The sequence below is a fragment of the Danio rerio genome, chromosome 9 (genome assembly GCF_049306965.1).
Source record: "Danio rerio strain Tuebingen ecotype United States chromosome 9, GRCz12tu, whole genome shotgun sequence".
NCBI lineage: Eukaryota > Metazoa > Chordata > Actinopteri > Cypriniformes > Danionidae > Danio > Danio rerio.
Genome location: NC_133184.1, coordinates 46221584 through 46237500, shown reverse-complemented (window position 1 = coordinate 46237500; position 15917 = coordinate 46221584). Strand labels below are relative to the sequence as shown.

The window sequence follows — 15917 nt, the reverse complement described above, 5'->3', positions numbered from 1 at the left end:
AATGCGGAGGTTTTTTTCTCTCATTCGCCGTGCGGTATCAAACATTGCTTGAAAAAAACAGGCTTAGAGCAGTTCCTCGAATCAAATATCTCGTTTGTCGCGAGGGGCATGAATGAATTCCCTGAATCAAAGAGCCAAACTGCAGTTAAAGTCCAACATTTAATAATTTGGCAAATAATTCGACTACAGATGTCCATGTAGGTTAAACACCATCACTTTCTCCTGTGTGTGTACTTTGACTCTGAAACTCAGCGCGCCCAAATAGACACTCCCATACCATCCCACTTTAGTTCCTCCGACACTCCCCCCTAAACAGAGCTGGACACGCCCACTTTTCTGACTTTTTCCAAAGTAGAGGTGTGAAAACACCCTGCTGAAATGAGGGGGTTTCATGGCCCTTTAAATAATTCCCTGGCCGAGTTGTGTTTGCTGTGTGTTTCACAGATCCAATGTAGTGATACACATGCAATTGGTTTCATTAACATTTACAGGCATAACCACCATGCGAATGTGTGTGTGTGCATTTGAATTGTATGTACAGTATTTAAACACAACTGCTGTGAAGGAGAAATTAGTTTAATGCTCACATGGTACACCATTCGACAGTGTGTATATCCAATGCAATCTTACAGCAATTCGTAACTTTTTGATTTAGTGGCTAATTCGTATTAATTTGTACGATATAATTTGTACAATTTAGTTTGATTTGCTTTTCCCCCAATGATGGTTGGGTTAAGGGCTGGGGTTGGGTGCCACGCCTCCTTTTTAAAATCGTACATTTTCATATGAATGAACTCGTACAAATTCGAACGAATTAGCCACTAAACTGCAAAATGTAAAATACTAATGTTTTCTCATTAGATCTGGCTGGTATTATTATTTATAAATAGTTTTTATATATATATACGCACACAAAACTGACAAGTTATAAGTTTAAACTGACAAGGTTTTGAAACGTGCTAATGTTCTAATGTTTTGTTTGTTAGTACAAGAGTAACTGAGGCACAAGCTGTAAAGGCTCCGCCTTCCTCTGGAAAGGGGGCGGGGAGCTGCAGCTAATTTGCATTTAAAGAAACACACATAAAAGAGCATATTTTCAGCACGACTTTTACAGCATGGTACAATAAATAAATGATCTATAAGATATTTTGAAATAAAACTTGAAAACAGTGGTCCCAACATTAATATCACCATGGACTGCTCAATGGTTGATCATTTTACAGCAGTTCGAGTGAGAAAAAAAAAATCAAACACACTAACATTTGGTAGTCAAAAAGCACTAAACTTGCATCTTTATTCATGACACTAAAAAATAATGGTCAAATTAAGCACAATGCATGGATATATTTTGAATACTGCATATCTTGATACATAATTCGGGTTTTTCACAAATACTGTACTAGTGAAATAGTAATGATAGTATTCATCTCTGAACACAGCCATTGCATTACACTGTTCATCAAAACATTCATGAGGTACTACCAAATCACTGTATCATGTTTTATAAAGTTTATGTGAAAATACTGATACATTTTTTTTGCATTATATGTATGATATAAACGGCCAAAAACAATCATTTTTGTCATTTGTATCTTTGTATCACTTGAGGTCTGATGTAATGGTTGCTTTTTTCACCTTCATACACACGGACTGAAAGCACATTTGAGCTCAAACTGTATATATATATAAAATCAAGCACACAAATCTTCACTTTTTTTTGCATTGACAACGTTTATTACTCCATTATTGTAATATAACAAAATTCTCACCCTTTTAAATTGAGTGGGAAAAATACATTCTTAATATTTTTTTTATTTAAATTCCTTATAAATTCAGTACAACAAATATATCAATTGATTTATATTTCACACATTTATTACACAGTTTTATTATCATATTATTATTTTTGCATTAATGAGATTTGTAGAGTCAAAATAATCAGTGGCCTAATTATTACAATATTAAATGTTTAACATTTTGTGTGTAAAATATGCCTCTTTCTTGTAGTTTTTATGAGAATTGCTTATAATTATTTATTCATTAATACATTTTATTTTTGGCTTAGTCCCTTTATTAATCTGGGGTCGCCACAGCGGAATAAACCGCCAGCTTACCCAGCATATGTTTTACACAGCGGATGCCCTTCCAGCTGCAACCCATCTCTGGGCAACATTCATACATTCGCATTCACACTCATACACTACGAACAATTTAGCTTACCCAATTTCTACCGCATGTCTTTGGACTTGTGGGGGAAACCGGAGCACCTGGAGGAAACCAACGCGAACGCAGGGAGAACATGCAAACTCTACACAGAAACACCAACTGACCCAGCCGGGGCTCGAACCAGCGACCTTCTTGCTGTGAGACAACAGCACTACCTACTGCGCCACCTCTTTACCCCATACAATTATTTAAGCGTTATAAATGTAAAGATGCAATAGGTGATTGCGTTCAGAAACATTTTTTGTTGTCCAGGTTGAAAGTCTCTTCACATTCCAATAGTAATGATTAAAGTAAATGATCTAAATGTATTTGTATGTATTTTTATATTCTGCGTAAGGCATAAGATGTTTATCCAATTAAAAATTTTCAGGCCAATAAGTCCCATACCCAAATCCCATAACATTGTGTTAAGTAGCCCAAACTGTCAACAAATGTAGATTTGTACATCTGCACAGCGGTAAAAATTAACGCTGAATCAAAAATTGCTAAAATACTGAATCAATATTAAAAAAATGAAACAGACTGAGATGTTTTACATAAAATCATAGAGTATATTTGACGAAAATACTTGACAACAAATTACCTAAAGAAAAACAAAACAAAACATAGAGTCCTGTTAATCTTTTAAAGCTTATTTACAGTCCACAAACACACACAAATCATCTGATAATAAAAAAAAAAGCATATAAGACAGGGATGAATAAATCTGATGAATAATTCTATTTGTGTGTGTGAAATGTGCCCACCGTTCTTGTAGTTTTATGAGATTTGCATTTTACTATTTAAGCTTCATGAACTTAAGGAACGTGATATTAAAGTTTAAAAAAAGAGACAGACTGAGATGTTTTACATAAAATCATACAGTATATTTGTCTGAAATACTTAACAAATTAACTACAGATTTAAAAACAATCATATATAGCAGGGGTGTCAAACTCAATTCCTGGAGGGCCGAAGCCCTGCACAGTTTAGTTCAAACCCTGCTCCAACACACTTACCTGTAGGTTTCAAACAAGCCTGAAGGACTCAATTAGTTTGATCAGGTGTGTTTAATTATGGTTGGATCTAAACTGTGCAGAGCTGCAGCCCTTTTGGAACTGAGTTTGACACTTGTGATATATAGCATCCTGTTAAATTTTTAAAGCTCATTTACAGTTCACAGACACACACAAATCACATAATAATTTAAAAAAAGTATATAAGACAGCGATGAATAAATCTGATGAATAAATATTTGTGTGTGTGAAATGTGCCCGCCATTCTTGTGGTTTTATAAAATTTGCATATAATTATTTAAGCTTCCTAAACCTAATGAACGTGATAATAGAGTTTAAAAAATGAGACAAACTGAGATGTTTTACATAAAATCATACAGTATATTTGTCAGAAATACTTGCTTAACAAATTGAAAGAAATATCCATGTAGTCACTCTCCAAATATTCAGTTTTTGTAACTGTCTTATCTTAAGTTGTCCCTGTACTAGGCAGGCACCTTGACGTTGCGCCTTGACATTCTTGAGCACTGGATAAAATTGTTCTGCTTAACTGAGCTGAATATTTGCACGTATTCATAGCCCATGTACCCTTGAATATGATGTATAAAAGCTGGGAATACCCCAGACTTCTTTAGAAGAGAGCAATAAACTGTTGAATTCACATCTCAGTTGTTGTTGCCTTCCTGGAGCTCCAGCTTACTGAGGGAACACACAGACGATCTGCAATTTATCCCAACAACTTGGTGACCCCGACGTGATGAAGCTGATCAGGTAAGACATGAATTTGGCTTTGACTACCTGATTAGTTTCATCACTGAACTGAGTGTTCAGGAAGCTGGCAAGACATGAATTTGGTTTTGACTGCCTGATAAGCTTCATTACTAACTACAGGTTTAAAAACAATATAGCGTCCTGTTAATCTTTTAAAGCTCATTTACAGTACACAAACACACACAAATCACCTAATAATAATAAAAAACAAGACAAAAGTTTTTAAATCTTGTGGTTTTTATGAAATTTGTTTTTTTATTTAAGCTTCTCTCACCTCCTTTTCTCGTCGGCTTTGTCCCTTTATTAATCCGGGGTCGCCACAGCGGAATGAACCTCCAACTTATCCAGCACATTTTTTACGCAGCGGATGCCCTTCCAACCCATCTCTGGGAAACATCCACACACACACTCATACACTACGGACAATGTAGCCTACCCAATTCACCTGTACTGCATGTCTTTGGACTATGGGGGAAACCGGAGAACCCGGAGGAAACCCATGCGAATGCAGTGAGAACATGCAAACTCCACACAGAAACGCCAACTGAGCCGAGGATCGAACCAGCGACCCAGCGACCTTCTTGCTGTGAGGCGACAGCACTACCTACTGCGCCACTGCCTCGCCCTTATTTAAGCTTCATAAACTTAAAAATAAAAATGTGATATTAAAGTTTTAAAAAAAGAGACAGACTGAGATGTTTTACATAAATTCATACAGTATATTTGTCAGAAATACTTGCTCAACAAATTTACTAGAGATAACAAAAAACAGAGTCCTGTTAATCGTTTAAAGCTCATTTACAGTACACAAACAAACAAAAATCGCCTACTAATTAAAAAAATTACATAAGCGCTAATGAATAAATCTGAGAAAATTAGATATCATTATCATTTTTAAATGAGATTATTTCACGAGGAAAAATGGGTGTTGTTAAAAATGTAATGGCATGTCTGAAGCTTTAAGTCCATGTTTGATGCTCACATATGAGAGCAGGTGGGCTGCACAACAGCTGTGTGAGACTTCAGAGTCACGTCTGCATACAAAACAGCCACAAACCTACAAAAATATTACTTCTGTCTGAGAAAGTGTCATCTTAACCTCAAGCTCTTTCCATACGAGGCAGTCACAGAATATTGTAGTAACAATATTAATAATACTAGTAATAGTAATAATAATAATGTGGCAGGACGTGATAGGTTTCACAATCCCTCAATATATTAATAAATCCTAATCAATTTTTGTTTCAAATTACAACAAAATGAAATTAACATTAGGAAATAAAATAATACCAAAGAATGTGCAGTGGGGTCTAAAATAACTAGCAAAAATGCCTAGTAAACAATGTATATTTTATTATTCTTTTTTTGTTTAATATCTGTATTGTATAAAGTTCGTTTTGGACCCCACGGTGGAGTAAAAAAAAAAAAAATTACATCTGTATTTATTTTGCACATACGTACATTTTTAATACTGAAAAACAAAGTTACTTAAAAAAAACAGAACAAAGTTAAACTACAAATCATGATTCTCTTGATATCAGTTGTGTTACTCTGTCTGGCTGTTTTTCAGTTCACCGCTGCTCTCCTCTTCCTCCTGGAGAAGTGACGAAGGGTCTGTCTGGTTTTTCAGCATCTTTACGCCTGTGGAAAGAAAAGATTTGACTGGTTGTGACTCTTATACCATCAATCGGGATGGCGATATTGCAATGGGAGTTTGACGTAAATATATTTTAAGTGCCATGAGGCAGATTAACAAACAGGCTAATGCACGGGGACCCACAAGACTGCTCACTGCTTTTTATTAATATTGTATAATTAATAATTTTTTTTATATAGTGCTTGTAATCAGTGTGAGAATTATGCAAGGATGATCAGGGGGAGTCAACATTGTTCATTTAGTTTGTGTAATACATGCTTCATTTGTTCAGTTCACGATGGAAAAAAAATTTATTTTCTTATCTAAGTTTGTCCTCTTACAGATCTTAAAACTAGACAAAATGCTTAAACTTATGAGGCTATGTTACGCTAATTTTGAATTTTGAATTTTGAAGTTTTTTTTACTCAGAAGGCTAAAAGTGCCTGTAGTTAAAGAATGGCCCTTATATACACACACAAATACAATATCTATTCTATCCAGACAACACCAACACACAACAAATCAGCATAATCTGCAAACCGATGTGAAGGATCACGTCATGTTTTCCTATGGCAGTGTTTTATTGTATGAACTCTTCCTACCGGGAATGAATGGTGGCTGGTGCAGGTACGGTGTGTCTTTGCGTCGAGGTGAAAGATCACCAGGTTCTTCTGACAGTGTGTCCAGGTGTTTCTGAGAGAGTCTAGTAGGTTGATGACTCTCTCTGTCCTCCTGTTGGCTGTCGCTGTAGTGCTCTTTACCTGCAGATGAACACACAGTGAGTCCCAGCATGCACAGCTCCCGGACTGACCCCACTTACCATTCAGATCCAGTCCAGTAAAGAAGAAAGTAGGACAGCAGAAAAAAGAACACAAATGGAGTCACAGAATATTGTATGAATAAAATTGAATAAGATGTTTAATTTGGACTGTCATTCATTCATTCATTCATTCATTCATTCATTCATTCATTCATTCATTTATTCATTCATTTTCCTTTGGCTTAGTCCCTTTATTCATCATGGGTCGCCACAGCGGAATGAACCGCCAACTTATCCACCATATGTACCCTGTACATGCTCTTCCAGTCGCAACCCAACACTGGGAAACACCCATACACTCTTGCATTCATTCACATAAACTACGGCCAATTTAGTCTATTCAATTCACCTATAGCGCATGTCTTTGGACATGGGGAAACCGAAGCACTCAGAGAAAACCCACACCAACATGGGGAGAACATGCAAGATCCACACAGAAATGGCAACTGACCCAGCCGGGGCTCAAACTAGCGACCTTCTTGCTGTGAGGCGATCGTGCTACCTATTGGGCCACCGCACCACCAGAATTTGGAATTTTAGATACAAATAAAATAGAATGTTGTGCTAAATTGTCAGCATCAAATCAAATAGTAATCTAAAGTATTGTCTGTAATGAATATTTAAAAGAGAGAGTTTAGACACAAAAACTGAATTTCAGTGCCATTTGAAATTTTCATTAAAAATTAGCATGAAATAACTGAACATAAACATAAGAGGCTGAAAAAAAGCTCATTGTAAAAGAATATCCTAGATGGCACTTGGAGGTTTTTGCATCTGAACCCTTCAAGTATTATTAGTAATGTACTGTGTGAATGAATAGTGAAGTTTGTGATCTAAAATGCTACAGTTTTATCTTTTGTAAAATAGCATCTTTACAAAAAACTGTCAAAATAAAAGTTTAGTTGACTTGAAGTAATTGTGACATAAATGTATTACTATTGTAGTAGAATGCAAATATAACAATAATAAATAAATAAATAAATAAATAAATAAATAAATAAATAAATAAATAAATAAATAAAAACAATAATGGCTAAAATAATAATAATGATGATGATGATGATAACAACAACAACAACAACAACAACAATAAAAGCAATAGCAATAATAATAATAATAATAATAATAATAATAATAACAATAATAATAATAATACTAACGATAATAACAATAATAACAACAGCAATAATAACAATAACAATAATAATAATAATAGCAGCAATAATAATGATGATAATAATATTAATAATAATAATAACAAAACAGCAATAATAATAATAATAATAATAATAATAATAATAAAAGCACTAATAATAATAATAATAATAATAATAATAATAATAATAATAATAATGATAATAATAATAAAGAATAGTAATAACATTAAAACAAGGAAATGTAATTTGTTTCTTTACCAAGAATTTTCTTTGTTTTACATTTTACCAGGAATAAAGCACAATTTAAGAACAAAATAAAATGTACTACTAATATTAAAATTGCAGCTGCATAAGCTGTACAAATAATGTGTAATTTTCGATTAATACAGTTAAATGTAACTATTGAAGTGGAGTCCAGAAAAAAAATAAAAATAATTGGACAAAAATTTGAAGCATAAAAACCTAATATTAAAATAAAACCAACACACAAATAAATTAAAAAAATAAAATAAAATTATATAAAAATAAATTCACGGGACCCTACTAAAGATCAAAGGTTGACAGGGTTGATAGCGACTTTACCAATGCTATATCTCATGGCAATTTGTGCATTTCTGATTTAGTGGCTAATTCATACAATCATACAATTTAGTATGATTTGCTCTTCACCATTAACGGTTGGGTTAGGGGTGGGATTTGGTGCCACGCCTCCTTTTAAAAATTGAACGTTTTCATACAACTGAACTTAAACAAATTAGACACTAAACTGATAAAATATAAAATAGTCACATTTCCTTGTGAGATCAGGCTAACATTACATGCACACACGCACACACACTCAGCTCGAAGATTATATAAGCTTGTTTCTTAAAGGTGAAATGTTGAGTTTTTGATAATACAAACAATAGGACAGGTATCATATTTAAAACATGCCTCTTCTAAAATCTTAATATCGGTGACATCTTTACCAAAAAGATTGATTTAAAACTAAATAATGTGATATTACTCAATAATTCCCCCCTTTTTTCAACATTGTTGATCACTAGTCAGCACATAAATAATGTGCTTCACCTTTGACTCTCATGATGCTACAATAAATCTTCATTTACACACCTGAATGTACAGTAGTGTTGGATAAAAAGCACTAATTCAAAAATATGTTCATCATTCCTGGTTTTGTTTTCTTTTTTTATTTCAAGCTCCAAAAATCATTTATTTTATTGTCTCTATCAGAAAAGAACCAACATATTTATAAATAATCTAACATCACAATTGATCTGAAAGAGCCCCAAAAATACGCCACCGCATTTCTGATCCCACAGATACCCATACTGTAAATATTTCAAATGCTGTTTTTATCAAATAGAAAAACCAACAGGGAAGATCAATTGAGTACAGATTTCAAAGTGAAGAACAGGCATTACATTTCACACAAATAAAACCCTCTAAAGGAAAGGTCATCATCACTGGAAATGAACTGAAAGAGGCCAGAAATGCAGAAGAATGCAGGAGTTTAGAGAAAGCGTGTCTTCATTATTCAGAGTCCAGAGAGTGAGGGAACAGTAAATGTTTGGGAAGGTTTACGGTGGGCACGATCATTATTACGGCTATCGAGAGACAGATGAAGGACTGCTCAAGTTTTTCTGCTCGCTTCCTGAGCTTTCTGCTGTGTTTCCTGTATATGAATGGATAATAATAATAATAATAATAATGAAAATAATAATGGAAATAAGGAATGACAATTTTAAAAGAAAGTGGAGGAGAGACAGAGACAAAAAAAGTCTTGTCAGTAAAAGGTCCAGCAGATCCTCTGTCCAAGCAATCAGCTTCAATACATTTCTTTATTGTACATGCTCGATGCTCGTGAATGAATGAACAACTATAATAAAATATAATATATACACAGTGCTCTGCGTAATAGAGTACATCTCATTTTGAAACATTTTATTTATTTCTCAGTGAATATAGAGAATGCATTTTGATGTATTTAAACAAAACAGATTTATTAAACAGATACATTTATTGAAATCATATTTCAGTTACCAAACATATTTAGAAACTGAAAGATAATACAATTAAATGCAAGCAAAATTATAACTTACAATGTATTTATTATTTTTCTATGACATAAATTTGGCTGTACTAGTTTTTGGACCGCTATCGTACGTTATTTTGTTAGATAAGCTCCAGATTTGGCTTCAACACTGACTAATCTAATGTATGTGCACAAATATAATATTGTATAGCTTCCTATTAAACATATGAATTTAAAAGAGAGATTTGTGAGGGGTGTATGCATATATGCTGAGCACTGTTTGTATGTATATATAGTTGAAGTCAGAATTATTACCCCCCCTTTTTATTCCCCCCCCCCCCAATCCCCCCCCCACCCACCCAATTTCTGTTTAATGGAGAGAAGATTTTCTCAGCACATTTCTAAACAAAATAGTTTTAATAACTCATCTGATTTATTACTGATTTACTGATTTATAACTGATTTATTTTATCTTTGCCATGATGACAGTATATAATATTTGACTAGATATTTTTTAAGACACTTCTATACAGCTTAAAGTGACATTTAAAGGCTTAACTAGGTCAATTAGGTTAACTAGACAGGTTAGGGTAATTAGGCAAGTTATTGGATAACAATGGTTTGTTCGGTAGATTATCGAAAAAATGAGCCTCAATGGGCTAATAATTTTGACCTTAAAATGGTTTAAAAAATAATAAAAATGCTTTTTGATTCTACCTGAAATAAAACAAATAAGACTTTCTCCAGAAGAAAGAATATAATCAGACATACTGTGAACATTTCTTTGCTCTGTTAAACATCATTTGGGAAATCTTTAAAAAAGAAAAATAAAAAAAATGGGGGGCTAAAATTCCTGACTTCAACTGTATATGTACAACCCCCACAGATCTCTTATTTAATTTAAAATCTCCTATAGGATGTTTTACAATATATTTGTGCATATACAGTAGTATAGTCAATACTGAAGCCAAATCTGGAGATAATCTAACAAAATAACCTACAATAATGCAACAAGAGAAACAAAAATATATTCAGTTTTGTTGAAATTTCATAGGTTGTAATTTTTGCAATGTTTTGGTTGAATTTATTTGTATTATAATTCCATTTTTAAAAATGTTCTGTAACAAAAAATATTATTTGAATAAATATATATGTTTGATAAATCTGTTTTTGATCAAATGCACCAATATACATTACCCATATTCACTGAGAAATGAATAAAAATATTAATTTCCAAAATGGGGTGTACTCAATTATGCTGAGCACTCACTGAAAAAAAAGATTCAAAGATGATTCCTCGGATTTACTAAATTTTTCAAGATAAGCGGTTGTAAATAATTTATAAAGGCTGAATTTAAACAAACAAATTAAGTTGAACATTACTAAATTTAACTTGTTTGTTTAAATTCAGCCCATATAAATTGTTCACAATGAGTAAATCCAACAAATATTCTTTATCAGCGTATAGAATGCTTTGTTCGGTCTTCTCACAGCTTTTTTTATAAATAGATTTCTTCCTAGTTGAAGCTGTTCGGCCGCAGTTTTAGTATTGAACTTACCCCCGGCCCCACTGCTGCCTGGCTGCCCCTCAGTACTGACATAAGACTGATTGCCATTGGGCTCTGAGCTGTTGTGATTGGCCCACTGAGCTTCGGTGGCAAAATGCTGTGTTGTGATTGGACTGGGCGTGTCAGGGCTGTCAGAAAGCCCCGTCTCCTGCTGCTCCTGCCTCTGAAAGTGCTGCTCCACCACCAGCTGCAGCTCTGCACTCAACACAGGACAAACAGCACAGCGCCACACAGTGGACACAGGCCATCAGCACAGGCGCACAGTGGGACACGTCAGAACCCCATTCAAATACATGACAGTGTACTCAACGATCGGGTGTGATATGGTGAATGAATGATTTATAGGATGCACATTACAGTATGCATGCTATGTGTGTTCTAACAAACAAACATATTTGAAGAAATCGACTAGAGGTAATGCATTGAAAGTGATTGTGTAAACTCTTTGAAATGTGTTCAGTAAGTTTTGTCAGAGCTGCTATGGAAGCTTGTTACAGCCATGGATAAATAAATAAATAAATAAATAAATAAATAAATACAGCCATGAAGAAAAAAATTAAATAAAAGTAACATTAAAAAAGTTATTAAACAATACAATAAATAAATAACAGCCATGAAAAATAAAAATAAAAAAGTAAATGAAATAAGTAAATAAAAATAATAATAATAATAATAATAATTTAAATAAATAAACAAATAAATAAATACATAAATAAATAAAAACAGCCATGAATAAAAATATAATTTTAAATTAAATTAAATAAAAAATAAATACATGAATAAACAATAAATAAATAAATAAATAAATAAAATCCATGAAAATAAATAAAATAAAATAAAATAAAATAAATAAGAAATAAACTTGGAATTTGAAAGAAATATGTCAGCATTGAAATATAGAATTAAGTAAAGAAAAGCTAGCTCAAGAGTTCCAAGAAAAAGAGATATGAAATGGGAATAACAAGAAATGAAAAGCATAAATTGACAGATATAAAGTCAGATTCTGATAAAAATGGTCAGAATTCGAAGATAAAACCTGAAATAAGACCATTTAGAATTGAGACTTAGAATTGTAAGAGATAAAAGTCAGAACTGTGGAGCAAATTCAGAACTGTGAGGGAAAATGTTTTAATTCCAGGATATATCAATGCAAAATTTCAAGAAAAAAAAAACTGAATTGAGACAAACTTGGTATTGTGAAAAAATCTTAGAACTGTGGAATATAAACTTAAACTAATAAACTAATAATAATAATAAAAAATATTAGGCTAAAAAGTTCCTTTCAAAAGTCATTTCTGGGCAGCATTTACACATAATATTTACTTTGTTTTAAGTTTGAATAAATTATTAACTGAACTAATTAAACAGAATTGTTTTGTGCATACTGAGTAGCCACAAAAATGGACAACTGTGCAAAATAAATTGATGTCTTACTGTTGCTTCAATTTGCCAGCAAAAAATAATGCAAATATAAAACAAATATATAATCCATACATTTCAATGCATCACCCAGCCCTTGCTGTTTTTCATCTGCAGCACCATATTTCATCATGACGTGTCAGAATATAGAGAGCTAATGTACTGTAAGCTGATATCTCTCTTTTGAAGCAGGTCTGAGAACATCTTAAGAGCTTTTAAAAGGCTTCATCTGCAGACTTACAGAAGTCTGATGATGATGAAAATGATAATGATGATGGTGATGATGATGGCTCACACTTATAGTAGTCATTTACACAACATACTCATTTAGAAGAACATAATGACTTAATTACCATTGTGTAAAAATGGGTTTAGTTTCTATATTAACAAAACAATGTACCCTAATCAAAAATGTTAAATAATAATACAAAAATAAATAAAAGGATAATAAATGAAGCAACAAAACATTCAACATTAGAGAGCAGAAGTCATGTTACAGAAGTAAAACAATTATTTTCACCTTATACTTTTTATTAAAAACAAAAATATACTGTAAGTTGGCAAGAACCATTAGCTTTGTTGTTCATTAATTATTATGAGTTTGTAGAAAACAAAAATCTGTATGATTATTTTTTTTAAATTGTTTACTATTAATAATAAAACTACTATTAATTTAATTTAATTTATTTAATTTTATTTAATTTTATTTAATTTTATTTAATTTTATTTAATTTTATTAATTAATTTTTTTTATTTTATTTTGGTGTGAGTCCTAATGCCCCAGTATAGTGAAGGGTACACCATACTGTAAGTGAGCGTTGTCTTTCAGATGAGACTTTAAACCAAAGTTCTGACTCTCTGTGGTCATCATAAATCTCATGGCACTTCTTGTAAAGAGTAGGGGTGTAAACCCGGTGTCCTGGCCAAATTCCATCCATCATCCCTGTCTACCGAACTGGCTCTATCACTGTCTCTCCACCTATAGCTGGTGTGTGGTAAATGCACTGGCATCATTGGCCTGTGGCTGCCTTCGCATCATCCAAGTGGATGGTACGAACTGGTGATGCTGTGGAGACCCCCCCCCCCCAATAAACACATTTTATTTTATTTTATAAACAACTATTTTTAACCTTATGCATTTTTAAATGCATGCATTACTCTGATTCAAAGCTGGATTTCCAGCATCATTATGCAACTTGTGCGTGTATATGACCCTTCATAAATCATACTAATTTGTGGATTTGCAGCTCCTTAATAATCAGTTAACACTGGTGCTAAATTATTGTTTTTAATAGTACTTTAGAACAGTAATATTACGCAGTTTCCACAAAATATATATATTTGGTAAAACTTTTTTTTGATGGTCCATTTGAGTATTAGTAGACTGTCTGCTTAATATCTGTTGATACTGCATTTAACTGACTATAAGAAACTTTGCAAGTACATGTCAACTTACATTAACCCAAACCCCAACCTAACAGTCTACTTATAATCTAATGAGAATTAGTTGGCATGTAGATGCAATGTAACTTAAATTCAACAAACGGACCATCAAAATAAAGTGTGACCATATATTATGCAGCACTTTTTATCTCCCACAGTGAAGTGTGCAAAAGCTATCCAAAAATGTTTGCTTTCAATGTATAAATTCGCAATTGTGAAAGAAAAAAAAACTGAATTGAAAGATATTAACTGAAAAAAGTCAAAATTGCAAGTTATACATTTGGAATAGAAAAAATATATAAAAATAGAAAAACTTGGTATGGTGAAGGAAAAAAAGTCAGAATTGTGAGATGTAAACTTAAAAAAAAATTAACAATATGTCAGCAAGGCATAAACTATGTCAGAAATGAGCGATATAAATGCAGAATTATAAGAAAAACAGATATAAGACAGATATAAATTTGGAATAGCAAGAAATCTGAATTGACAGATATAAACTCAAAATTCCAATGAAAAGACATAAAACCAACAATGAGTTTTGCTGTTTGTTCAAACTACTTATTTAAATTGAGCAGAGTTTTTTTTTTTTTTGTGACAACTGAATCATTTTAGTTATGTAAACACAATAAAGTTAAACATATGTAAACACAATATAGTTAAGCACATGTAAACACAATAAAGTTAAACATATATGAACACAATAAAGTTAAATCGATTTGTGTTGGGACAACATGAAGGAATGTGTGGAACCCTCTATTTTATTTTAGAGTGGAGCACTGTTAAAAAATGCTGAGTGCCACACAATCGAGTTCTGTTTTGACAACATGAAGGAATTAGGTTAATTTGTTAGTTTAAGCAAATTTAAGTTTATCGAACATGAAACAATTAAGCCATGCCCAAAAAGCTCATAAATAAGCAGTTTGAACTAACAACAAATGTCACATTTTAGAGTGAGCACAACTGCTTTAAAATAGCTAAAAAATCCCTTTCTTTTCCACTTTTCCACTGTGAAGTCTGCTAAAAGGCGAGCACTCACTGAAACGTAACACACTCAGCACTTTTACTCTGAAAGGAGTTTGGCTCACCACTTTAATGAAGTTCGCTGCTATTAGAAGCAGTCTTTTCTAAACGTCCCACAACCCCTGGCTACGGGACAGGCAGAAGACCTCTACTTACACAAATGAGCTTCTGACACCGCTGAACCTGGACTCCAGCCCGCACCAGCAGTTAGATTGGCATCCCTGCAAATCAGATTGCTTTGGCTGTTTCTGCCCTGCACCGAGGAAAAGGATGCTGAGTGTTCGTTCAAAACTGCTCTGCCAGGCTGTCCATTTGAGGCCATCTCTCTAGAATGATGTATCTCTCTCTCTCTCCTCCCCCACTTCAATCAATAGCTCAAGCTAATGTGAATTTAGCACGTCTATGCCAGGAAATGGCCTGGTCCATGAGTCAGCGAGGCAAACTCATCCACTCTCTATCCCATCTCATTGTTTTAAAACCTCCACGGTGTCGCAGACGTGACCTGAGAGCAGCTCACATGCTTCGTGTTGGACGGTGACACTTGTGTGAGTTTGTTTGAATTCGGCTTGGATCATTTCCAGCTCCCTATTGTCCAATTGGGCCTTTTTACAATTGGTCACTTTAGGCAATTTTTCTTACACTTGACCACATACATAAAGTCATGAAGTCAAAATTATTAGTTCTTCTGTTATTTTTTAAAGTAATTTTTCCACAGTATTTGCTATAATTTTTTTTATTTTGGAGAAAGTCTAGATTAAACGGCTAAATTAAAATCATTCCCTAATTTTTTAAAAACCATTTTAAGCTCAACATTATTAGCCACCTAA

The 15917-nt window shown here is 33.1% G+C and overlaps 1 protein-coding gene across 6 annotated transcripts in view; it reads right to left on the bottom strand.

The window, feature by feature from the left end:
* Nucleotides 1-5323: 5323 nt before the first annotated feature.
* ppp1r1c (protein phosphatase 1, regulatory (inhibitor) subunit 1C) overlaps nucleotides 5324-15917 on the bottom strand; it is a 58591-nt gene continuing 47997 nt past the window's right edge. For 2 of the 6 annotated variants that reach the window (XM_073911816.1, XM_005167887.5), the window contains exons 6-7: nucleotides 6231-6389; nucleotides 5324-5633 (exon numbers count right to left, since the gene is read on the bottom strand). In XM_073911816.1, the coding sequence (XP_073767917.1) occupies nucleotides 5539-5633; nucleotides 6231-6389 (254 nt within the window). In that variant the 3' untranslated portion in view covers nucleotides 5324-5538. 6 annotated transcript variants of the gene reach the window in all.